The following is a 25,175-nucleotide window of genomic DNA, read 5'->3' as shown; positions in this document are numbered from 1 at the left end:
CTTTGTTTGCCTTTTTAGCTGTTTTTGCCTTTGTTGCCTTTTTGCCTTTGTTGCCTATTTTACCTATTTTGTCTATTGTGGCTTTTTTGTCTATTGTGCCTCTTTTGTCTGTTGTGACATTTTTTTTCTGTTCTGTCTTTTTTGTCTTTTTGCCTTTGTTTTGCCCTTTTTCCTTTTTTGCCTTTTTTGTTTTTTTTGTCTTTCTTAATTTTTGCCTTTTATTGTCCAAGAAAGACATTTTTGCCTATTTTGCCTTTTTCGACTGTTTTGCTTGTTTTGCTTTTTTTGTCTTTCATGCCTTTTCTTGTTTTTTTGCCTTTATTGTCTTTTTGCCTTTTTTGCCTTCTGTTTTTTTGCATCTTTTTTCCTTTTTTGCCTTTTTGGGCTCTTTTGTCTTTTTTGCCTGTTTAGCAATTTTTGCCTTTTATGTCTTTTCTCCCATTCTGCCTTTTTGCGTTTTCTGCGTTATTTGCCTTTGCTGCCTCTTTAACCGTTTTTGTTTGTCTGTTTTTTTGGCTCTTTTGCCCATTTTTTGGTCTTTTTGCCTTTTAGCCATTTTTTTTTCCTTTTTTTACCTTTTTTTTCTTTTTTGTCTGCTTTGTCTTTTTTTGTCTTTTCCCGTTTTGCATTTTTTGTCATTTATGCCTTTTTCGTCTTTTCTGCCTATCTGCCTATTTGTCTTTTTTGATTATTTTTTTCCTTTTTATTCCCTTTTGTATTTTTTTAGGTCTTTGGCTTTTTTGCCTTTTTTGACTGTTTTTATGTCCTCAAGCTTTTTCATTTCATTTCATTTTCATTTTTGCCTTTTTTGCCGTTTTTGCCATTTTGTCAGTTTTGCCTTTTTTGCTTTTTTTTGGCCTTTCATTGTCTTTTTGCTTTTTATTGCCTTTTTTGCCTTGTTGCTTTTTTGCCTTATATGCTTGTTTTTTTGCATTTTTTACCATTTTTGCCTTTTTGCGATTTTGCTTTTTTTGTCTTTTTTGCATTTTATGTTCTTTTGCCTTTTTTGCCTTCATTGCCTGTTTTACCTATTTTGCCTTTTTTGCTCTATTTTGCCTTTTATTGCCTTGTTTTGCCTCTTTAGCCTCTTTAGCTTTTTTGCCCTTTTTGCCTTTTTGCGTATGCTTTTTTTCCATTTTGCCTTTTTGCCTTGTTGCCTTTTTGCCTTGTTGCCTTTTTGCCTTTTTGCCTTTTTTGCTGTTTTTTTTCTTGCCTTTTTTGCCTGTTTTTTCATTCGCCTTTTGTAAGAGGCGAATGAACTAAATATTTAAAGCCTCAATAAATAAATCCATGCCTTTTGCCTTTTTTGTCCTTTGTCGTTTTTTTCAGAATAAAAATTAAACAGAATAATATGCAATCTCAATTTTTTTGACATTTTGGTGTTGAGGGTGAATTCACATGTTAATTGTCATAGTTATTTGTGGGTAATTTTTTGTAATTTTGTCTTTTGAAATTGAAATTTGAAATATTTGTTGTATTGTTATGCTTGTAAAATTTTGTGGTTTTTGTTATTCTTATTATAATTTTGGTTATGTTAGCAATTTTTTGTTTTTGTTCAACTGTTAGATTTAAATTTTCTTAACATATTTCTTTTCGAAATAACAAAAATTTAGGGATTGTCAAGGTACATACCGGAATATAAGCGCGAAACTGCAACCGTTTGTCCTCCTTCGGTTTGGTGATGATGAGCATCGTTTCGAACAGGAGCACTACCCTGGGTTTGGTGTGCTCACTGAGCAGCCCTTCCTGCTTCAACTCCCCTAAGACCGAAAGATCCGGACCTAACCACCCATCTAGGATGCCCGAAAGCTCCTTGACCCGGCTTTGCTGTTCCAGCTTCTTCTTCACCTGATCGATGCTGTGCGCCACATTCTTCATCAGATCATGCGCATGGGCCACCTGCTGATCGTCGTAGTGCTTCCGGAGGTTCTAGAATAGTAATCAAAAACAAAATTGAGGTCAGATCACACTATTTTGATTTTTTGAAGAAACAAATCATCAGACTTGAATTCAATGTGGGACATGAACCTTTCATTTTCATTCAATTCAAGTGTCTTCGATGATTCACACTGTTATTTAGTACACTTCTTCTTTTTGTCTGTGATTGTAAGCTCTCATAAGCTCTTGAACTCAATGTAGGTATAATTAAAAGTTCACTCTTTTCATGGTTGATGATGATCTTGATTGGTAAATTACTTCTGCACAGTTATATAAAAAAAAATTAAAAGTGTAATTTTTTAGGTTATTCTTTTGACGTCTACCTCCATGTGTTGGAGAGGGTTTAAAAAATTTCATTCAAATTTTGATCAGCCAGAAATCCACTACTATCCCACTGTTCCAACGAATGCAGTCGGATGAGACCGCACATATGCAATGTAGCGACACTCCAGCTCAAATCAATTCAATCCAAAGCCGCGATGATTTATTACAATATCTCGTCTCTCCCCATGCAGCTCTTTCTCCGCTATCGCAAATATGCTTCCCTGGCACCAGGGTTGGTCCAGATCTTGCACCAGACTTCGCTTCGAGTGATCAAAGCTTGGGAAAGTACTTTGCCCGGTCCGGCCCTCTGTACCCTTGAAGTCCGCTGAGGGAGCTGAATGGTTGGACGATGGGCAGTTTGGTACAATTGGATCTGAAATCATCATCCAGTAGTGAATGCATTCCATTTCGCTGAGCCGGTCCGCGGAACTGATGAGATGCGAGGATTCTGATGTGATCACTGCACTTGCGATGGTCAGTGGCGGCCCCGAGAAGTATCATCTGAATCTCTCATGTCGATTTGAGCATGCATTTTATTTGGATTTGTGTGTGTGTGGTGTTAACACAGAATTTTTGACCATCTAAATTGTTTTAGTCCCTAGTAGAACAATTTTAAAAAGTGGATTAGAAAGTTTACGTAATTTAACACATTTTGGCATCTTTCGATTATCATAGTACGAAACACTGTATTTTTGACAAATCTTTAAAGATATCTGTATTTCAAACTAGTTGTCAATTTGCAATTTTTAAGATTTTCTAACACCACAATTCAACTTTGCTCTGGATTTGAGTATATCAACTCGAGATTACCGCAATGAATTTAAATTCATCTGAAAGGCAATGTCATACCGGTTCAAGATTCTTCATAAAAATGACGTGAAATCATGAAATAAACGATCTGCTATAGATTGAGGGATAAAAAACATTAGGTATTAAACTAAGTATTTATACCTCTTTTGAGCATTCGTACTCTAATCGTGATGGTCCACTCGAACTAAAATTTTCGAAAATCTTTTCCTTTCTTTTCCTCTTAAAACTTAAAAATTAGAAAGGTTGAACTGGACCTGTTCTTGTTTATCAGGTCTTTGACTAAGCTCTTCAAGACGAAGGGATGAATGATCCGCACAGGATAAAAATCCTAAAAACAAGAGCTTTTCAAATGATTTTTTTTTGAAGCATTAATTTTAAAGTAATACTCGTCGGAAACTTGCAACGCCGCACAGAAGCATCTTTCTTATATTTCTACTCATGTTATCAATTTTTTTTTACTTTGGCTACTAGTCATAGAAAAGTTTTCTGAATTTTATCGGTTTTCCTTGAAAATTTTAATCAGACACCTACTAACTCCATGTTGGTTCAACTCAGCACACTGAGCAGACAATGTGGTGTTTTTGTGGGTTCCGCGGGCATCATTTAAATTTTTCTCCAAATCCAAAGCCTCCAATTGGCCGGTGATATAAGAAACTCAAAGGCATTTCCTCACATGCCCGGTCCTATGAAAAGGAAGAGGTGGGTGATCGGGGTGATCCCCCCTCCAAGCGAGAAAAAACCGTTTCAAAAATACGAAAACGCTCGAACTTTTGTTTAAAATTTTGAAGATTTCGTAGGTGGTAAACCCTTAAATTTTCAAAATTACCCATTCCGGAATGTTAAAAAAACGAAAAAGGGGATGAGAAAAGCCTTTATGGTAAGAAAATTTAATAAGTAGTCAAATTTTCCATTGAGGCGATCGATTTTCCAACCGGCGCTTTAAAAGCGTAAGACTTCAACAGGAAGTCAACTTTTTTATTTTTCTTTTATCGTTGTTGTAGCTATTAAATATTTAAAATCCTATTTGTTTATTCGCTAAAAATTCACAGTTTTATTCATGATTACACACAACTTAAGTTCTACGAAAACTTTATCGTTTAGAAAACATTGTTTAAACTGTTTTTTCAAAAGTTTCATGAACATATGGGCTAAAGAAGTTAATTTTAGAACTTCATCGGTCCTAACTATTGATCATATTTATCGCTTCTCGTCATTTTTTTTACCCTCGATTTTGAACGCATTTAGATTTCTTCTTTTCTAACTAACATAGGACAAGAAATGGTGAAACTTGAATAAAAATATTTAGTATTTAATATTTTCCATCAATAAGGTTTTTTGTAGAACTAAAGTTTATTGTAATCACAATATATCTACAACTTCTGTGAATTTTCAGCGAAAAAAATGGGTTTCAGAGTGAGCTTTGCAAAACAAATTTTAGCACCGACCAATCTGGGATATTTTGTATAAAAACGAGCATTTGATTTCAAAAGTGTCAACCAAAAATCCGAGCAATATCTGGGCAAATTTGGTCAAAACCCAGGAATAACTCAACACAAATCATAATAAGAAGAAGACTTCAAGATTTTTTTTTGAAAACTCATCAGTTGATTTTTGATTGTATTTTAGGCTTCCATAAAACCTTTCATGGTAATTTTAATAAAACTTGCTCAAAAAATTCGTTTTGAACGCATACATGAAAAATTAGAACATTTGTTTCTTTTATTTGGCAAATAAAGTAAATTAATTTGGGCTTTTTCAACGAAGTTCGGACAACCAGGCGGACCGGACTATTCCCCAACTTTTTATCAATAACCGGGTAAATCCGGATCAATCTGGCAAGCTTTTTCTAGAAAAATTATAGTTTTTTTTTTGTTTCGATTATAGTCAGTTTAACATTATTACGTCATTCGAGACTTACATATATCATCGATGCAGTTACAATTAAGAATATGCATTTTAATTTTGGAATCAAACAAGTAGTTTAAAAGATCCAGGCTAATTTCATGGTCGATCAATACCAAACTGCTGTTTTTTTTTACACCGATCACATTGGTATTATTTATAGTTTATCGAGCGATCCCATTATTTGTATCGTGTAGTGAGCTGCTGGGCAGTTAGCTTAGACAGTGTTTTCGTTTAGCCATGTCTCTGTTAGTTCCAAGTAAAATTCTGCTGTTCGGTTTGCAATCCACGATCTATTTATGCTAGATAGTAGTATTCCGGTTCTACCAACTAGGTAAAATTTTCCCGTATCCTTGGATACTGAGCCACTATTAAGCCGATGACTATGTTGTGATTCTTCCTAAAAAGTTGCACATCCTCAGGGTCGGTTTTTTGGGGAGCAAACCTCGAGAGGTAGAACCAGAGTTTAGTGGATTTTCGAGCGGCAAGTAGAACGAATGCTTCAGGATCAAGGGTTAATATTTGCAGGTTTACCATGTCCTCCCAAGCAACCAAAAGTCAACAGGTACAAAAAAGCTTACTCAGTCCCATCATGATCTGAAGTACGTTCTTTGCAGCTCAAAATTTAGGTTCTTATTTATAATTTCTAGTTCCACTACAAGTATCAATGACCTTCTATTAAGCTTCCAGCGACCTTTTAATTCAGCTTCCAAAACAATTGTGAAATAAGATCAATACTAATGTTATGAATTCTTTTTGGTACATCTTCGTACTTAAAAATTATACAATTTCCGAAGGTGATGGAAAGTATTAGTGAAACATGATAGTATCAAAGCAGGAAAGAACATAAGCCGTAAATATCATAAATGTATCGAAAAAAATTAAACGGCTCACCGACGGGAGTTAACCCCCCAAGTAAAAATTTAGGCTTTATGTCAACCTTCACATCTCTCCAAAGACTATTTTCTGAAGCTGCTTTATAAGCCAAAGCGCATTCTATGAGTAACGTTACGTAACGTAACGTCTAAAGTTACGTTTACATAAGTAAATATGAACTTTTATGTTTGTATAAATTAACATAATTTTTGATACATTTGAGGAACCGTGTCTGCCAATGATTTCTGTTCCAATTTAAAAATTATTCAAGGGAAATTTTCTGCCGAACAGCTTTGTGGAAGACCGTAACTTCGTATCTTATAAAAAAACAAAAGTTATTAGGTGTTTAATGAAACATGTCTTTTGGCATTGAGAAACGATAAATTCAACAGTATTTATATTTTTTGTTAGTTTAAAAAGGAGTTTTGAAGAAAAATGGGTGTACGTGCTTTTTAAAAGAAGTTATTTGCTTGGAATGAACGGTGTTACGCTTCTGGAACATAGGACCAACCTTAGAATTGCATGCAGACGAGTTGTCGCATTGAGCTCCAGTTACCTTTTCCGGATATTCAGATAAGAGGCATTTATGATTGTTTTTTTTACTTGAACATTTCATTATTTACAGTAATAGCATAGCATTGGGTGACTACACACATCTTGCATTGGCAAACATATGATGCCAAAAGGAGTATCTGGATGCAAAACTCATTTCAAGTGTTGGTTTTTAAAATAAGTGTGGTACAATAATGCATACCGCGACAAGTCAATGTAATCATAATGGGGATGATCTGATACAGCTAAATGAACTTTTCAGGTGCAGAGAACTTATGCGACCCAAGGTGCTGTATTCAGATAGGTAGTGGAAGGGATATATACATGGGAAACCCTACTTGGCAAATAAAACTGATGAGCAAAATGAATCAAATATGGTTAAAAAACATTGAATTTAAAAAAAGAAACGATCTTACCAAAGTCCATTAAAAGGTGGTGTGTTTCAGCCAGTGCTGTCTCCATTCTTCCTGATTCCAGTCATTTTGAAATGGGTTGCATCCAAATATATTTTTAAATATCTGTTGCCTATGAGCAACGTGCATCGCAGCAATCAGGAAAATCACGCTTTCGTTTGCCCATCGCGGCTTCATCCTTTTTTCCCTTTCGTTGACCTTTAACTTAGGCAATATCTGTTTGCCAAACCCTTCAGATTGTCTTTTTTACAACAATCCATCATGGCTTTACCAGCATTCGATCACTAAAACACATTTTTGAACCAGGGCATCGTTGAATTTTGCACTGCGTAAGTGAAAAACATACCACACCGCCAGCCATTTTTCTTTGCTTTTTTATCAAGCACTATTTTTCGATTCGAAATAAATGTACCCCGTATAGCTGCTCTCAAAACTTCACATGTAATTATACTTTACTTCACTTTATCCTTTCCAATGTAAAAAGTATCTTCAATTCATAACTAAAAATTTGAAGTAGTTATGAACGTAGACGAAACGCACTACCGAAAAAAACACTACCGTATTCGTCCAAGGCCAACTGCGACTGCGAGTCTTATTTCATTAATTTACAGTAATTAGAATAAAAACCAATGACGGAAAAAATTTACAGCTAAGCTTATTTTTCATTTTCCCTGGCTTGATAGTCATATAAAATCAAATTTAATACCGAGCTCGATGGGCGATCATAACATGGAAGTTTATTGATAATTTTATGAAATTATTTTACCGGCTATATCTTTCAATTCTTGAATATTCTTTTTCAAAGAATATAAAATTTCATCGATATAGCCGATAAAATAATTCCATAAAAACAAAATTACGGTGATTAACTCTTCATTTCGTTAATTGAAACTTGGTGAACGATAAGTACTTCTTCCATCGCATATTAGAACCTAATGCTATTATTCATTTTGAAAGTTCAACTGAACCATTATAGTTATACTAAATAGTGACATTTGCTACAACTATCGACATTTTAATTGTTGAGTACTTATCACATAAAAATTAAAAAAAATTATTCCCGATTATACTCAGTTTTACATACATACACAAAAAATTCAAAAAAAGAAATTGGGTGCTTTTTTATTGCCAACGTTATTTATTTGCTAGAACTGTTTTAATTTTTTTTTTTTGTTTTTAGTTTCAAACAATTAATAAAAATGCAAGACAAATCCCGAAAATTTTTAACTAAAATCATAATGGAAAATCTGGATTTTTTTTTCAGCTAAATGGATATTTTTACAACAATATGTATGATAAGGAAATAAAAAATCCATGAATTTTAGCTTTTTTGAAACATAAAAAATGGATTGATTGAAAAGTAGTATACTGACTTCTGATTCAGTTCAGAAGTTAGTATACTACTTTTAAGGTTGCTGTAGACCTACTTAATTTTTCCAATTCTCAGCAGCTGAGTTAAGAACATCGAAACTATGACTATTTAATAAAAGTATGTAGAATTTCTCATTAATTCATTTTTTTTAACTTTATTAAACCATGACATATTTTCGTAAACGGCATTAGTTAAGGATAAAAATTATTAGTTTGATAGGTAGTGAAGTTTTTTTTTTTTAAATTTAAACTTCCTTTTCTTGGATCCAACCGCACCAAATCAGAAGCCTTGATTAAAAGGGGTTTAGGTGCTCAAAAGTTTCGATAAAATTCGCTTCAAAATTGTCAAGGTGCTAAATTTTCAAAATATATTTTTCGAATTTGAGCAGTTTTCAATATATCGAAAAAATGTTCATTATTTTTCTTCGGAATTTTTTGCACCAAATCTAGATTGAAATATGAAGAATTGATAAGTATACTTTATTATAAATTGATGATTTAAGCATTTGAATCCCTCTGATCCAAATGGCTAAAAATAATAGTTTAAAAAATACTGATCACTTAAAGCATTGTTCCAAAAATGTCTTATAAAATCGGATAATTCGTTGCAATAGATTTAATTTGAAAGTTCCACTAACTAAAATAATATTACGGTAAAAGTTTAGACATAAAACAGGGAAACCAGAAGGAAGGTAATCAGTTTCATGCTTATGGGCTTCTTTATTTGTCAATCAGATATCATAGATAGATTTGATAAAAACAACCAATTTGGACATTCAATTATATGAAGTCATACCCATTGTTAGTCTATGGACACTGTTGTTATATGAACTGCATATATTCTTTTTTATTTAACTGAAAGAACATACTTAGAAATACAAATTAATATTTTTCAATCAAACCAAATTATATGTCTAATACATTTATTTGATCAAATCACAAAAAACGTTTATTCACAGCTAGTGCTTTCATTCGAACCCTTAGAATTCAGCGATGAATGATGTGGACTGTTTTGCGATTTTGAAATTTGAATGCGGATCCCAAGCAACTAAAAGTCCCATAAAACAGGTACAAAAACGCTTACTCGGCCTCATCATTGATATGAAGTGCGTTCTATGCAGCTCAAAATTTAAGTCCTTATTGATACTTTCAAGTTCCATAACAAGTCTTAATGATCTTCTATTCAGCTTCCAGCGGCGTCTTAATTCAGCTTCAAAAAATCGCAAAATGAGCAAAAAAATTTCTTTCTATCTCAACTGAACCGTTGGCTTCGGTTCATATCACCTTCTCTTGATTATTTACGGTGTTCTGTACCGTTGCCACCATGATGCTACGCGCCGGATTTCAAACTCGACAAATTGCTCAATTGCTTCTTTCCTACATTTCCTACATATATCGCATCAGAATGGTCACTCAAGTACAAAATTACTTATTGAAAAAAAACTTACCCGGCTTGGGGATCGAACCCCGACCTTCGTGATGAGAATCGAACACGCTACCACTAGGCCACGCCTAGATGTTGTTCTAACTGAAGCTAAAACTCGAAGTGGTGATTTAATTTTGAAAGCACATCAATGCACTTTTTGTGACTAATCAAATCCCGTTTGAGCACTTTTGTGCCCTTTATGTGACTTACCGAATCCCGTATTGAGCACTTTTGTGCTATTTATATGACTTAAGTCCCGTATAACGTACGTATATATCACTTTTGCAGCTTTCAAGTTCGTTAATGAGCACATATAGTTCACTAATGGGAATTGGGCAAAACAAGTCACATACAACGTACATATTAATCACTTTTGCAACTTTCAAGTTCATTAATGAGTACATAAAGTTCACTAAAGGGAATTGGGAAGTTGATTCTCTTTGTCAGCCAATATGTAACTTTTAATGCCTTCATTCCAGTAAATATGTGACTTTTGGTTGCTTGGGATGTTATAAAGTTGTTTTTATTTTTCTGATGATTTAGCTGTGTTTTGTTTTTCTCAAAACCATCACTCAAAGTCCTTTCAAAACAGGTTATGTCATCTCAAAAAGTGGTATAAAAGTTTAACCGTATATGCCTTCTTCTCGATTGTCAAATCATCTGTCACTTAGTTTTATCATGCCTACATCCACTGTTCCAATAATACAGATTTCAAATTGGCATGAACGTTAGTTTTAAAATAGCATTGAGTGCTTTATTAATAAAACAGGAAAGTATGTATGTGTTTTATTGAAGCTTTAGGAATACTTTTGCAACTTTTTAACAACACTCTTAAAATAGTGTTTAACCAAATTTTCAGGGCTCTTTTAAAACACACGATTAATAAAGCATTTCTTATGTTACAATAAAACAGTTTTAAAAATTGAATGCTCTGGGAAAGACTTCATACAGCAATATAAAAATTAAAAGCCAGTCGGCTTAATCTGTGTAACTTGGGAGGCCTAGAAGTTTTACCTTAGTCTATCCGAACTCCCCTGCAACATAGTATTTGAGTGGTAAGCATGCCGACCGATCGTTAGGGGTTCACAGCTCTTTTTACCGATTGTCTAACTGCCAGTCTTACAATTTTCCCCGTTTCTTGAAGAGTTTAAGTTTTTATTCAATAAAATAATGGAGATAAAAATATGAAAATTTCAGCTTTGAATCAATTTACAGTATAGTTTAAACTTCTAAATGGATACGCTTTGCGTTGACTTGAGGTCCTCAATCGCATTCTTTTCAAATTTAAATTTTGCCCTACGCCCATGTCTTACTGGAAAATCGCACTCACCGAATGACAATTATCAGTCTCTACTGGGGAAAAAAGAGCGGCACGGCGGCTCAGGAAAGTCGCCCAGTGACCTTCGCCATATATCATTACGTGGTGCCCGGTTATCAGACATAAGCAAACAAGCCCGCAACCATCAGGTATTATTTTAAGGGTAAGCACTAGGCGTAGGTACCTACTTAATAAAGCGCTCTTTCTATCTTTCTCCACTTAAAACCCCGACTAAGTAGGTAGAACTGCAACAATAAATTGGAATTGATTTTAGCTGACGTAGCGACGATCTGCATCATGAATTGAGTGGTTGAGTAGAAAATAATAAATAACAAACTACTCATAGGTATTTTTGATTACCGATAATGAGTGTGTGTGGTCCCGTTATCTGCTAGGGAAGTGGAGCTTCGAATTACTTAAAATAAGTAGATACACATATGCAGGATAGGTTCCGGTCACCGCTTCTATTAAAAGTGCAGGTTTTAGTATGGTTTCTAGAGTACTTACATCCAACAGTAGATGGTACTTTAGGATTCGCTGAACCGGCTTCAGCAGATAAGACCCAAGTGGTAGGGTGTGATTCAACATCTTCTGGGTGTTGATGAGCAGCGAATTCGTGTAGGTAGCCTGCAGTAGCCGAGTTAGCAGGGCGATGGCTTCTGGGTAGCGAGTACTGATATGAAGAAATTGAAAATAAAATTAAAAATAGGTATTATTGATAAGATTAGACTAACATTAGGGATTAAGACTAGGACACGCACCAATAAGTTGTGTAGCAATTGAACTCCCCATGCAGATCCACGAAGCAGTCGGATATCTTCACCGGATCGCCACCCGATTCGTTGAGCCTCGAAAGCAGTTTGGTATTAAACTCCCAAATCTCCTGAATGTTGCTGAAGAGAATATCCAGTTCGTCCACCTTCAAACAAGCGCGTTCCTTCCAATCTTGAAGGTATCTGTTAAAGAAGGTAATATGGTTTCAAATGAGGTAAGACACCCTATGAACGGAAACTTACCCTTTTATTATTTGACCCAAGTCTTCGACGTAGCTCCGCTCCGAGTCGATAATTTCGTTGACGGCTCTCTCACACATCGTTAATCCACTGACAGTGGTGACCGATCCGTTCAAGCCTGTTCCTCCGCCATTTTGCTCGCACTCGCTGGGATCGGCAAGACTCTCAACGCTGGCCTGATAGGAGGCCCCACAGACTCGTCCTCCAGCTAGAAGTAAGTTGTCCGATCCGGAACTGCTACTAGATGAGTAGGAACAAATGGAGGTCGCGGAGAGAGGTCGAGTGTTTAGGACCGGAGTACCCGGCGTTTGGGTCAGCGAAGTCTTGCTCGACGAGAGAGAATTAGAGCTAACCGTATCCAGGCTGGGGGTAGACGTTGACGTCGAAGGCGTCAGCAGTAGATTGCCATGGGGTGATCGTGGAAATTTTGGAGAACCCGTAAGACGATGTGGCTGGGAGTTCATGAGCTGAGCTCGTGCGTACGAAAGCTTACGCCGATGTTCTTCGGTGGGATCTAGAGGGTTCGATTCGCCGGACTCGGGAGGCTCCACAACGACTAGATTAAGATAGGGATTGCGAGCTTCGACGATCGTGGTCCGATGTTCGGAATCGTCGCAGTTCTCGACGAAGGCATCGTTCTGATCACCAACATTTGGATTTTGCTGACTAGGTGCTGGTGCCGCCATCTGTTGGGCTTTCTCGGGATTACGAAGAACTATGTCCGGTTCGGGATCCGGTGGAATATCTTCGTCTCCAACGAGGGCAGACGTTAGGGATTTGATACGCTGCTGGATGAAGCTTAGCTTAGGTATTTCGTGATCATCACAGTTGCCATTGCTTTCGGGTTTAGGGTTCCCAGCAGTCTCTGAAGGCTTTTGAAGTGGTTCAATAAGTTCACCTGCGGACGTGACTTGGTTGGTGAATTTGGTAATGTTCCGCGATAGAGGAAGATTTTTGACAGTATGCTTGGTTGATGGATTGCTAAATAGCGATCGACTAGTGCTGAATGAAGCCGATTGCGGTTGATTTCTGTGAAATGGTGCAGGTGGTAACCTCACAGGGTTCAATTGGTCCTGAAGATCACCGTCTACGGTAGATTCTGTATTGGACAGAATCCGCTGAACGTTGGACGATAGATTGCGAAACTTTTCACCAAGCTTTGGATGATGAAATGAAGCCCTCGAAGGCCTTGTATGCCCAATGTTGCTATGGCCTACTGATTTGAACTTGATCAACCCCGACTGAAATGAACGCTGTTCATGCGAAATGTGGCTGGCTTCACTCGAGTTCACTATCCTAAGCTGACTATGATGACTGGTGATGAATGTTGCGGGTGTTGATGAACTTGGAATGATCGCTGCGGCGTTCAGGTTGTTGATTTTGATATTATTATTTAAAGCGTCACCTGGCGTGGACGGTTCGTTTCCGTTGATTTCGCCGTCAGAGCTTGCGGTAACTTTGATCGCTAGTGAATCGTAGTAGCCCAGCAGAGATGGAGCCAAATCGGTGCTGCTACCTGTAAATAAAAAAAGCAAAAAAGTTTTAAAGTTAGAAGGAACAACAAGTCAAGTTTTCTAGGATTTTGATGCATGCACAATTTAAATGATTTTGATAATCTTGACAATTTTGACAATTTTGACAATTTTGACAATTTTGACAATTTTGGCAATTTTGACAATTTTGACAATTTTGACAATTTTGACAATTTTGACAATTTTGAAAATTTTGCAATTTTGACAATTTTGACAATTTTGACAATTTTGACAATTTTGACAATTTTAACAATTTTGACAATTTTGACAATTTTGACAATTTTGACAATTTTGACAATTTTGACAATTTTGACAATTTTGACAATTTTGACAATTTTGACAATTTTGACAATTTTGACAATTTTGACAATTTTGACAATTTTGACAATTTTGACAATTTTGACAATTTTGACAATTTTGACAATTTTGACAATTTTGACAATTTTGACAATTTTGACAATTTTGACAATTTGACAATTTTGACAATTTTGACAATTTGACAATTTTGACAATTTTGACAATTTTGACAATTTTGACAATTTTGACAATTTGGACAATTTCGACAATTTTGACAATTTTGACAATTTGGACCATTTTGACATTTTTGACAATTTTGACAATTTTGACCATTTTGACAATTTTGACAATTATGACAATTTTGACAATTTTGACAATTTTGACAATTTTGACAATTTTGACAATTTTGACAATTTTGACAATTTTGACAATTTTGACAATTTTGACAATTTTGACAATTTTGACAATTTTGACAATTTTGACAATTTTGACAATTTTGACAATTTTGACAATTTTGACAATTTTGACAATTTTGACAATTTTGACAATTTTGACAATTTTGACAATTTTGACAATTTTGACAATTTTGACCATTTCGACAATTTTGACAATTTTGACAATTTTGACATTTTTAATTAATTTAACATGCGAAAGATTTTAATTCATAGAAGATAGTATAGATTTTGTTTTCAAAAGCAATACATTATATTGTTTTGCTGCTTTGTTATAGAAACTCTAAAACCAAATAAGTCTTATAGGTGGAAAAGTTGATATATAATTCTACTATAAACATTTCTCTAAAGAGTATCAGATCATTAAAAAAAGAATTGAAGCATTGATAAATTAACCCAGCCCATAGTCACTTAAATTGTATTGAAAAATGTAATATGCTTAATCATTAGTGTTTTTATGGATAGATAAGGTTTAAACAAATCTAACATTTTTGGTTTTAAAAATATTTGCAGAAGATTGTTTTATCTCCGTAAAAAGTTGGAAGATTGTAAAGGAAGAAGTAGGCTTTTTGTTTTGATGATTTGTTTTGAGCAAATAAAAAAAACGGATATGGTGGTCGGTGTAACAACCAGTAATTGTTGTAAAATAGTAACATGAACGTCTAAAAAGTAGCATAATATTTTCTGAACATTCCAGTTCAAGCTTTCCTGATATTAAATAATTTTAGAATTTGTTACTATTCGGTTTGTCAGTTGGAGCGTAGTGTTTTCAAACATTAATTTATCACGGTATCAAATTAATACCTTATTTCCTAATGAAAATCGAGAATCAAGTATAAACAATACGGTTTAGGAATTTGATCAGCGAATTGTAAGAGATGAGGGAAACAGGTTTAAATAACCAGATCCATGCACTTGTCAGAGGTGTTTCCAGATATTGTCCTTTTACCCACATTCCCAAACAAAATTATTTGCTAGGATGCAGAGGTGACCTCGGTCCTAAAGCGCAAATTTATGTCTTTCATCCCTTTCTCTATTTTTCCTAACTATCTATTGACTACTAGGACGTGGCCGGTGCGGTTATTGATGTTCAAAGAGAGAGAGCATGAATTTTGTACATTGAGAATGAGTTTCTAATCCCAAGAACCATTCTTTTGACCCTTGTACAAAATTGATGGCCTCGGTCAATCACGGAGTAGCAACCATTGGCGATGTGGAACTTGTTCTACTGAGCCACGCCTGCGATCGTGGAATCCGAAATGCATTTATTTCAAAATACTGTCAATTATATAAAAAGGTTTTCTTCAAAACTTTAATACGTTGAGAATAATTTATTAAACTGTCCAAAGATTATTTACACTTCAAAAACTATTGATAAAGTATTTCGGGCTCAATGATTAGGGTGGATGTGAGTAGTCAATCAAGCTAAGCTAAGCTAATTTTGACAATTTAGACAATTTTCTAGTGTCAAATGGACTGTAACGGTTTAAAATTTCAGGAACGTGATATCAGTTCAACCAGGTGTTAATAACCTTCAATCCTCCAATAACCTTGGCTCAGTTGGTAATTTCCTTAGTGCCGGGAGGCCCGACAAAAATAAAGTTCATTAAACATGACGGGACGCAAAATATGGGATGAGTAGGTATTTTGTGCATCGTCGCTAACTTGACAGGAGATGACGGCACGAACCGCCAGATAGTTTTTGACAGTTGACAAAGTTGACAGATTTACCTTGTTTGCTTAGTTAGGTTTCACTTTCACTGACAGCCATGCACCCTTGCATCTAAACTGATTCTTCATTTCGTTGTGGTACGACCTCCATCAATTTTGATGTTCCGGTAGAAAAATAATCCTACTCTGAATGAATATGCAAGTACCACTTGGAAATAGTGTTGAAGTCAAAGTTGTTCATCAACTTTTAAGGAGCTCCCACGCAACAGTCGCGCAACTTGTTCCATTCAATCGATTGCCCTTTCGCGGAATGGATGTGGTGGCATTCAAATTCAAAAACACAGGTGGTTTCACTGCCATTTACAAACGTCGAAAGGGGTCGCTGCTCACATCTAACATCACTTTTCAGCGAGAAACCGAAACCCTAAATGATAATCGAAAGCAAACGCGAAACGAGTCTCTCGCGTCTTCGTCGTCCTCGTCGTGTTCCGATTTGTCAACGAAGCTAACTCATCATCAGTCTCCATGGCAATAGCCATGGCAACAGCAGGGCGGCCCTTGATTTATGGCTCCTTTGATCCCGGTAAATGTGCCAATTCCAGCTCGTTGAAGATCCGACCGGCAGATGGCGATGCGATCGTGTGTCGTTCATTAAAATAAATGAACTTCCGTTTGATCGCGCAGATCTTCGGCTTCGCCAATTCATATGGGGAGCTGTGAGCTAAGCGACGACGAGGAATCATTTTTCTTCCGTTGAATAATTACTATCAATTGACTACATTTCCCAACCTAAGAGAGATCGTTCCGATCTTTTAGATGAAGAAGTGTAGCTACATTTATTCCGTTACGCTTTAAAAGCGCGAAGTGTCAACAAGGGAGACGGAGTTGAAAAAAATAACCTCGAGACGCACCCAACGGCGTGCATCCAAAGGCGTGGAACAATTTTATTCCCCAATTTTTGTGACGGCAATAAATTACACGGTTAAAAAATGTAACACGGCCCACCACTGCCGAATGAGCCCCGAAAAAACATGAATAAATACAGAATGAGTATGTGCCCCCGGGGGCTTTTTTCTTAATTCGACCCACAGAATGTGTGGTGCATATGGTGACGACCTGGGACCTGGGATGTTTACATGAAATTTCCTCCCGGGGCCCTGATTAACACATTCGGACGAGAAAGTTAATAAGAACCCCAAGGAAAGGTGAGGGAGAATTTATTGTGACGGTGGTCCACGGGAAGGTAAATCGAAATACAAAACACAGGAAAGTGATTCCGATTTCGTCGTCGTCGCCTTCTTCGGCCCACAAGGATTGAGTTTTTTTCGGGTTTTATTTGATTTATGTTGCTCAATCAAGAAAGATCCGGGGTGGAGACCTTAACTAGATTTATGACACGAGTTGTAACTTGATTTGTATATTGAAAGCGCTATCGCTCCTGCTGTTATCAGAAGGTTGAACATTAAAACTTTATTCATTTATATTTTCTGAAAGTTTTGGACACAATCGCCGGTTTCAACTTCGATTAAAAAGACCTTCAAGGTACCAACAAACCAATTGAATTTTATCATTTTTGTCATTTTGGTCAAAATTGTCAAAATTGTCAAAATTGTCAAAATTGTCAAAATTGTCAAAATTGTCAAAATTGTCAAAATTGTCAAAATTGTCAAAATTGTCAAAATTGTCAAAATTGTCAAAATAGTCAAAATAGTCAAAATTGTCAAAATTGTCAAAATTGTCAAAATTGTCAAAATTGTCAAAATTGTCAAAATTGTCAAAATTGTCAAAATTGTCAATATTGTCAAAATTGTCAAAATGGTCAAAATGGTCAAAATGGTCAAAATTGTCGAAATTGTCAAAATTGTCAAAAATTGTCAAAATTGTCAAAATTGTCAAAATTGTCAAAATTGTCAAAATTGTCAAATTGACCAAATTGTCAAAATTGTCGAAATTGTCAAAATTGTCAAAATTGTCAAAATTGTCAAAATTGTCAAAATTGTCAAAATTGTCAAAATTGTCAAAATTGTCAAAATTGTCAAAATTGTCAAAATTGTCAAAATTGTCAAAATTGTCAAAATTGTCAAAATTGTCAAAATTGTCAAAATTGTCAAAATTGTCAAAATTGTCAAAATTGTCATAATGGTCAAAATTGTCAAAAATGTTAAAATTGTCAAAATTGTCAAAATTGTTAAAATTGTCAAAATTGTCAAAATTGTCAAAATTGTCAAAATTGTCAAAATTGTTAAAATTGTCAAAATTGTCAAAATTGTCAAAATTGTCAAAATTGTCAAAATTGTCAAAATTGTCAAAATTGTCAAAATTGTCAAAATTGTCAAAATTGTCAAAATTGTCAAAATTGTCAAAATTGTCAAAATTGTCAAAATTGTCAAAATTGTCAAAATTGTCAAAATTGTCAAAATTGTCAAAATTGACAAAATTGTCAAAATTGTCAAAATTGTCAAAATTGTCAAAATTGTCAAAATTGTCATTTTTGTCATTTCTGTCATTTTTGTCATTTTTGTCATTTTTGTCATTTTTGTCATTTTTGTCATTTTTGTCATTTTTGTCATTTTTGTCATTTTTGTCATTTTTGTCATTTTTGTCATTTATGTCATTTTTGTCATTTTTGTCATTTTTGTCATTTTTGTCATTTTTGTCATTTTTGTCATTTTTGTCATTTTTGTCATTTTTGTCATTTTTGTCATTTTTGTCATTTTTGTCATTTTTGTCATTTTTGTCATTTTTGTCATTTTTGTCATTTTTGTCATTTTTGTCATTTTTGTCATTTTTGTCATTTTTGTCATTTTTGTCATTTTTGTCATTTTTGTCATTTTTGTCATTTTTGTCATTTTTGTCATTTTTGTCATTTTTGTCATTTTTGTCATTTTTGTCATTTTTGTCATTTTTGCCATTTCTGTCATTTTTTTCATTTTTTTCATTTTTGTCATTTTTGTCATTTTTGTCATTTTTGTCATTTTTGTCATTTTTGTCATTTTTGTCATTTTTGTCATTTTTGTCATTTTTGTCATTTTTGTCATTTTTGTCATTTTTGTCATTTTTGTCATTTTTGTCATTTTTGTCATTTTTGTCATTTTTGTCATTTTTGTCATTTTTGTCATTTTTGTCATTTTTGTCATTTTTGTCATTTTTGTCATTTTTGTCATTTTTGTCATTTTTGTCATTTTTGTCATTTTTGTCATTTTTGTCATTTTTGTCATTTTTGTCATTTTTGTCATTTTTGTCATTTTTGTCATTTTTGTCATTTTTGTCATTTTTGTCATTTTTGTCATTTTTGTCATTTTTGTCATTTTTGTCATTTTTGTCATTTTTGTCATTTTTGTCATTTTTGTCATTTTTGTCATTTTTGTCATTTTTGTCATTTTTGTCATTTTTGTCATTTTTGTCATTTTTGTCATTTTTGTCATTTTTGTCATTTTTGTCATTTTTGTCATTTTTGTCATTTTTGTCATTTTTGTCATTTTTGTCATTTTTGTCATTTTTGTCATTTTTGTCATTTTTGTCATTTTTGTCATTTTTGTCATTTTTGTCATTTTTGTCATTTTTGTCATTTTTGTCATTTTTGTCATTTTTGTCATTTTTGTCATTTTTGTCATTTTTGTCATTTTTGTCATTTTTGTCATTTTTGTCATTTTTGTCATTTTTGTCATTTTTGTCATTTTTGTCATTTTTGTCATTTTTGTCATTTTTGTCATTTTTGTCATTTTTGTCATTTTTGTCATTTTTGTCATTTATGTAATTTTTGTATTTTTTGTCTTTTTTGTCATTTTTGTCATTTTTGTCATTTTTGTCATTTTTGTCATTTTTGTCATTTTTGTCATTTTTGTCTTTTTTGTTATTTTTGTCATTTTTGTCATTTTTGTCATTTTTGTCATTTTTGTCATTTTTGTCATTTTTGTCATTTTTGTCATTTTTGTCATTTTTGTCTTTTTTGTCATTTTTGTCATTTTTGTCATTTTTGTCATTTTTGTCATTTTTGTCATTTTTGTCATTTTTGTCATTTTTGTCATTTTTGTCATTTTTGTCATTTTTGTCATTTTTGTCATTTTTGTCATTTTTGTCATTTTTGTCATTTTTGTCATTTTTGTCATTTTTGTCATTTTTGTCATTTTTGTCATTTTTGTCATTTTTGTCATTTTTGTCATTTTTGTCATTTTTGTCATTTTTGTCATTTTTGTCATTTTTGTCATTTTTGTCATTTTTGTCATTTTTGTCATTTTTGTCATTTTTGTCATTTTTGTCATTTTTGTCATTTTTGTCATTTTTGTCATTTTTGTCATTTTTGTCATTTTTGTCATTTTTGTCATTTTTGTCATTTTTGTCATTTTTGTCATTTTTGTCATTTTTGTCATTTTTGTCATTTTTGTCATTTTTGTCATTTTTGTCATTTTTGTCATTTTTGTCATTTTTGTCATTTTTGTCATTTTTGTCATTTATGTAATTTTTGTATTTTTTGTCTTTTTTGTCATTTTTGTCATTTTTGTCATTTTTGTCATTTTTGTCATTTTTGTCATTTTTGTCATTTTTGTCTTTTTTGTCTTTTTTGTTATTTTTGTCATTTTTGTCATTTTTGTCATTTTTGTCATTTTTGTCATTTTTGTCATTTTTGTCATTTTTGTCTTTTTTGTCGTTTTTGTCATTTTTGTCATTTTTGTCATTTTTGTCATTTTTGTCATTTTTGTCATTTTTGTCATTTTTGTCATTTTTGTCATTTTTGTCATTTTTGTCATTTTTGTCATTTTTGTCATTCTTGTCATTTTTGTCATTTTTGTCATTTTTGTCATTTTTGTCATTTTTGTCATTTTTGTCATTTTTGTCATTTTTGTCATTTTTGTCATTTTTGTCATTTTTGTCATTTTTGTCATTTTTGTCATTTTTGTCATTTTTGTCATTTTTGTCATTTTTGTCATTTTTGTCATTTTTGTCATTTTTGTCATTTTTGTCATTTTTGTCATTTTTGTCATTTTTGTCATTTTTGTCATTTTTGTCATTTTTGTCATTTTTGTCATTTTTGTCATTTTTGTCTTTTTTTTCTTTTTTGTCATTTTTGTCATTTTTGTCATTTTTTGTCATTTTTGTCATTTTTGTCATTTTTGTCATTTTTGTCATTTTTGCTATTATTGTTATTTTTGTCAATTTTGTCATATTTGTCAATTTTGTTTTTATTTTTTGCAGAAACAGAAGTTTTGATTTAACATGATTAAGCTCTGACGTCACGAAATCGCCCTTTTCAATTGATGCCTCGTTATTTTTTTGAAGCACTCCGACGCTAAAAAGACAACCATTGATGACAGCTAGAGGCTGCGCAAGGGGAGCCGTTGCGTTTTTTTGGGTTAAGGTCATCGTCGTGCCGAACTATGTTGGAAGTAGTTTGTTGAAAATAAGCAACAAAAAACGCTATCGATGGTCCATTGCCCATTAAGGCGATCCGACTTCGCGACTTTGGTGCTCTTCTCCCTCTGGCTGGCTGGGTATCCTCCCTCAGGGTATGGGTAAGACTTAAGCGATGCTATGAAACTTAAACCACAAAAAACCGTTTCTTCCGTTTTTGGAAGTCCTGCCTGTTACTTACGTCGAACATGATTGCTATATGGCACCTTTACGAGAGTTTGGTTTCAATGTTTCTTTTTTTTTTCAATTTTTGCAAGTCCCCTTGGGGCCTTTTTCGAAGTGCGAAACTGGTTTCAATATTTCTACTACTGTTTTTTTCTGTGTAGGAATATTTTATTGCAGTTTCAATTGAACGGCTATTAGAAGTGGGTGGGCGGGGCACAGCACAGGTGCAAAAGTGGTTCCATTCGGAATCGTATAAAGGTAGCTGCCATTGCTTGGAGTTGAATTGTAAAACGGTGGGTCCTTTCTTTGAGAGGTTTCCCCGCATATGCATGGGTGTCTGAATGAGCTTGTGCTGGTCATGGGAGAAGGTCAACCGGGCCAGACATAACCTTGTACAAGGTTTGCACTTAACCGAGAAAAGTTGCTGCCGGGCCTCCTTTCAGTCAGTCCGAGCTTAGCCAAACGTGATCTAATCAATGCTGGAACAGGTGAGCGTTGTTCGATTGTTGGTCGGTTTCCCGTTCTTTCCCGTTAGCAAACGAGCGAGCGAGCGAGGAAGCAATTTAGGTTCCGATCAGATAAGATAGTTCTGCGTAGTTAGTTTGCTCAAACAGCTAACTGTAAATACTCATAGAAACTTCTGTTACGGCGGTGATGCAATTGATGTTTGCTTAGAGATATTAAAAGAAAGTAATTCTATTGAAAGATTTCTATGCATATCGGGTTTAGCGATTGCTAAGTCCCGATTGAAGGAAAGCCGGATTCCTGGCTGTTTGATCGTTCGCCGTTTTAACATTGTTGAAAATGTCATGAAGTCGTTCCACACTGAATAAATTATAAAAAAAACAATAACCAAAAATGTATCCATACTCCAACCGACCTAACCTGTGCAAAATTTCAGCTCAATCGGACTTAATTTGGGGGTGCCTCAAGTTTCGATTTTTTACCCCAAGTGTTTCGGAAAAAGACATCGAACTTCCGAAGTTTGTCGCTCGGTGAGGACAATTCTGGAAAATTAGAATGATATCAGAGTAATAGTCCTGGAACTTTTCCCGAGAGGCTGTTCCCAACGAGAATGTTAAAGTTGTCCGTACTCATATAAGACTCTACTCCAATCATGACATCCTTGAAGTATTGAAAAATTGGCACATGATTTTGTGCCAAGTAAGCATAAAAAAGCTTTGTGGTCGCTGGCATTGTCTCCCAGAAAAACCGCATTGTTTACGTCTGAAAGAAGCTAAATAATATATTTTCTCGTTTCTTCATACCCCATCACTTGACAAGAAGAATGAAAACCAGCACCGGCAAAGCTTCAGGTAGTCAAAAAGGATATAATTAAATGAATCGACCTAGCGCTGTGCTTGTGTATGTAAGCCGGCATATGAAAATTTATGGACCAAGAAAACTTTTCCTTGTTTCAAATCACCGGCAAACATTTATGCGATGGTCTAGCCGCCCGGCTAGATCAAAAAATGTTTTGAATGTTTTAGGTACTGCATCATATTGAAATATTTAAGTGTTTGAAAGGTTTATTTTCCATAGGTACAAGATTAAAACACCTTTTAAATTTCGTTTCAAATAGGAATTATTTTGTTTTTTTCTTTTAAAAGTAGCTCTTCCTTGTTAAAAATAGAAAATCATGGATCGATCATGGAGGCCCGTTATTTTGGGTGGTTCAATCCTAAGGCCGTTCATCGGAAACAATTTAGGAGAATGACCTTTTCTTCAAGATCGAACAATCCATGTAGGAGCCACTAGCTGTGAAAAAGGCAAATTGAGAGGACAGCCTTGAAATTGGGTGTTGAGAGGACTGCATTGAAAGAAAAACAGCAAGTTGATAGGACAGCTTTGGAGTTTAGAGGACCGAAAGAAAGACAACGTGTTGAGAGGACTGTTGAGACAAAATGTGAGTTGAGAGGACGGCCTTAAAATTGGGTGTCGAGAGGACTGCATTGAAAGAAAAACAGCGTGTTGACAGGGCAGCTGTGGAAAAAGGCGTGTTGGGAGGACAGCCTTGAGATTGCGTGTTGGGAGGACCGTATTAAAAGAAAGACAGAGTGTTGAGAGGACAGCCTTTAAATTGGGTGTTGAGAGGACTACATTGAGAAAAAAACAGCGTGTTGACAGAATAGCTGTGAAAAAAAACGTGTTGAAAGGATCGAAAGAAAAACAGCGTGTTGAGAGGATTGCTGTGGAAAACGCGAGTTAAGAGTACAGCCTTAAAATGGGTGTTGAGAGGACCGAATTGAAAGAAAAATCAGCGTGTTGACAGAACAGCTGTGGAAAAAGCCGTGTTGGCAGGACAGCCTTGAGATTGCGTGTTGAGAGGACTGCACTGAAAGAAAAACATCATGTTGTGAGGACAGCTGTGAAAAGAGGCGAGTTGAGAGGACAGCCTTTAAATTGAGTGTTGAGAGGACTGCATTGAGATAAAAACAGCGTGTTGAATCTGTGGAAAAAGGCATGTTGAGAGGACCGAAAGAAACACAGCGTGTTGAGATGACTGCTGTGAAAATATGCGAGTTGAGAGGACAGCCTAGAGATTGCGTGTTTAGAGGACCAAATTGAAAAGAAACAGCTGGTTGAGAAGACAGCTGTGATAAGAGGCGAGTTTAGAGAAAAGCCTTGAAATTGGGTGTTGAAAGGACCGCGTTGAAAGAAAAACGGGCGTGTTGACAGAAAAGCTGTGGAAAAAGGCGTATTGAGAGGACAGCCTTGAGATTGCATGTTGAGAGGACCGAAAGAAAAACAGCGTGTTGAGAGGACTGCTGTGGAAAATGCAAATTGAGAGGACATTTAAGGCTGTTGGCTGGGTGTTGAGAGAACCGCATTGAAAGAAAAACAGCGTGTTTACAGGACAACTGTAGAAAGAGGCGTGTTGGGAGGACAGCCTTGAGATTGCATATTGAGAAGACCGCTTTGAAAGAAAAACAGCGTGTCGAGAAGACAGCTGTGAGAAAAGGCAAGTTGAGAGGACAGCCTTGAGATTGCGTGTTGAGTGAAGCGCACTGGACGAAAAACAGCGTATTTAGAAGACAACTGTGAAGAAGGCGTAGAAAACCTTGAAGATTGTGAGTTTAGAGATACCAATGGATATAGTAACAGAGCGTTAAAAGGATAACTGTAATGAAGAGAAGACAAATTGAAAAGACTGCCTTGTGTTTCTATATGAATGGATAGAAAAACAGTATATAAAACCCGATTTAATACACTTATCAGTGGATTGGAGGCTTTCTTACAGAGTGTCATTTATCTTTGGAAATAAATGACACAATAGTGGATTCCTTATTTCTAAATTATATAGGGGAGAGTGGGGTATCGTGGGCCATGGGGAAACGTGGGCCACTTTTAATATCTCAGATGTGTGTTGAGATAAAAATCTCAAACCAACTGTCATCGTCGTCGCTTTGCGTGAGCATGTATTCCTATATGTTGTTGACTGAAATACGCATCATATGCTTCTTTTATTTATCAAGCTAAAAAAAGTTAGAAAAATTTACTTACATAATTAAAAAAACACCCGCTAATTTCATCGATGAGGAACCTAAAGTGCATAACAAAAATATGCTCATACGCTTATAATCTTAGTTTTTTCATGATCTTTCACGTGGAAAGGGAATTTTTGATGAAACATCAATAAGTCACACAAACGCAACCAATTTACAAATCATAGCTTGTGGGGAATCGTGGGCCACACATCTTGAAT

The 25,175-nt window shown here is 34.7% G+C and overlaps 1 protein-coding gene across 3 annotated transcripts in view; it reads right to left on the bottom strand.

The window, feature by feature from the left end:
• Positions 1-25,175, bottom strand: part of LOC129750738 (uncharacterized) — a 272,716-nt gene that overhangs the window by 4,843 nt on the left and 242,698 nt on the right. For 2 of the 3 annotated variants that reach the window (XM_055745755.1, XM_055745756.1), the window contains exons 3-6: positions 11,947-13,459; positions 11,692-11,886; positions 11,438-11,603; positions 1,633-1,929 (exon numbers count right to left, since the gene is read on the bottom strand). In XM_055745755.1, coding sequence (XP_055601730.1) covers positions 1,633-1,929; positions 11,438-11,603; positions 11,692-11,886; positions 11,947-13,459 — 2,171 coding nt within the window. The remainder of the gene's footprint in view (positions 1-1,632; positions 1,930-11,437; positions 11,604-11,691; positions 11,887-11,946; positions 13,460-25,175) is intronic. The other variant, XM_055745757.1, reaches the window with a different exon arrangement.

This window comes from Uranotaenia lowii, chromosome 3, assembly GCF_029784155.1.
Source record: "Uranotaenia lowii strain MFRU-FL chromosome 3, ASM2978415v1, whole genome shotgun sequence".
NCBI lineage: Eukaryota > Metazoa > Arthropoda > Insecta > Diptera > Culicidae > Uranotaenia > Uranotaenia lowii.
This window is presented reverse-complemented; position numbering and strand designations above follow the sequence as displayed.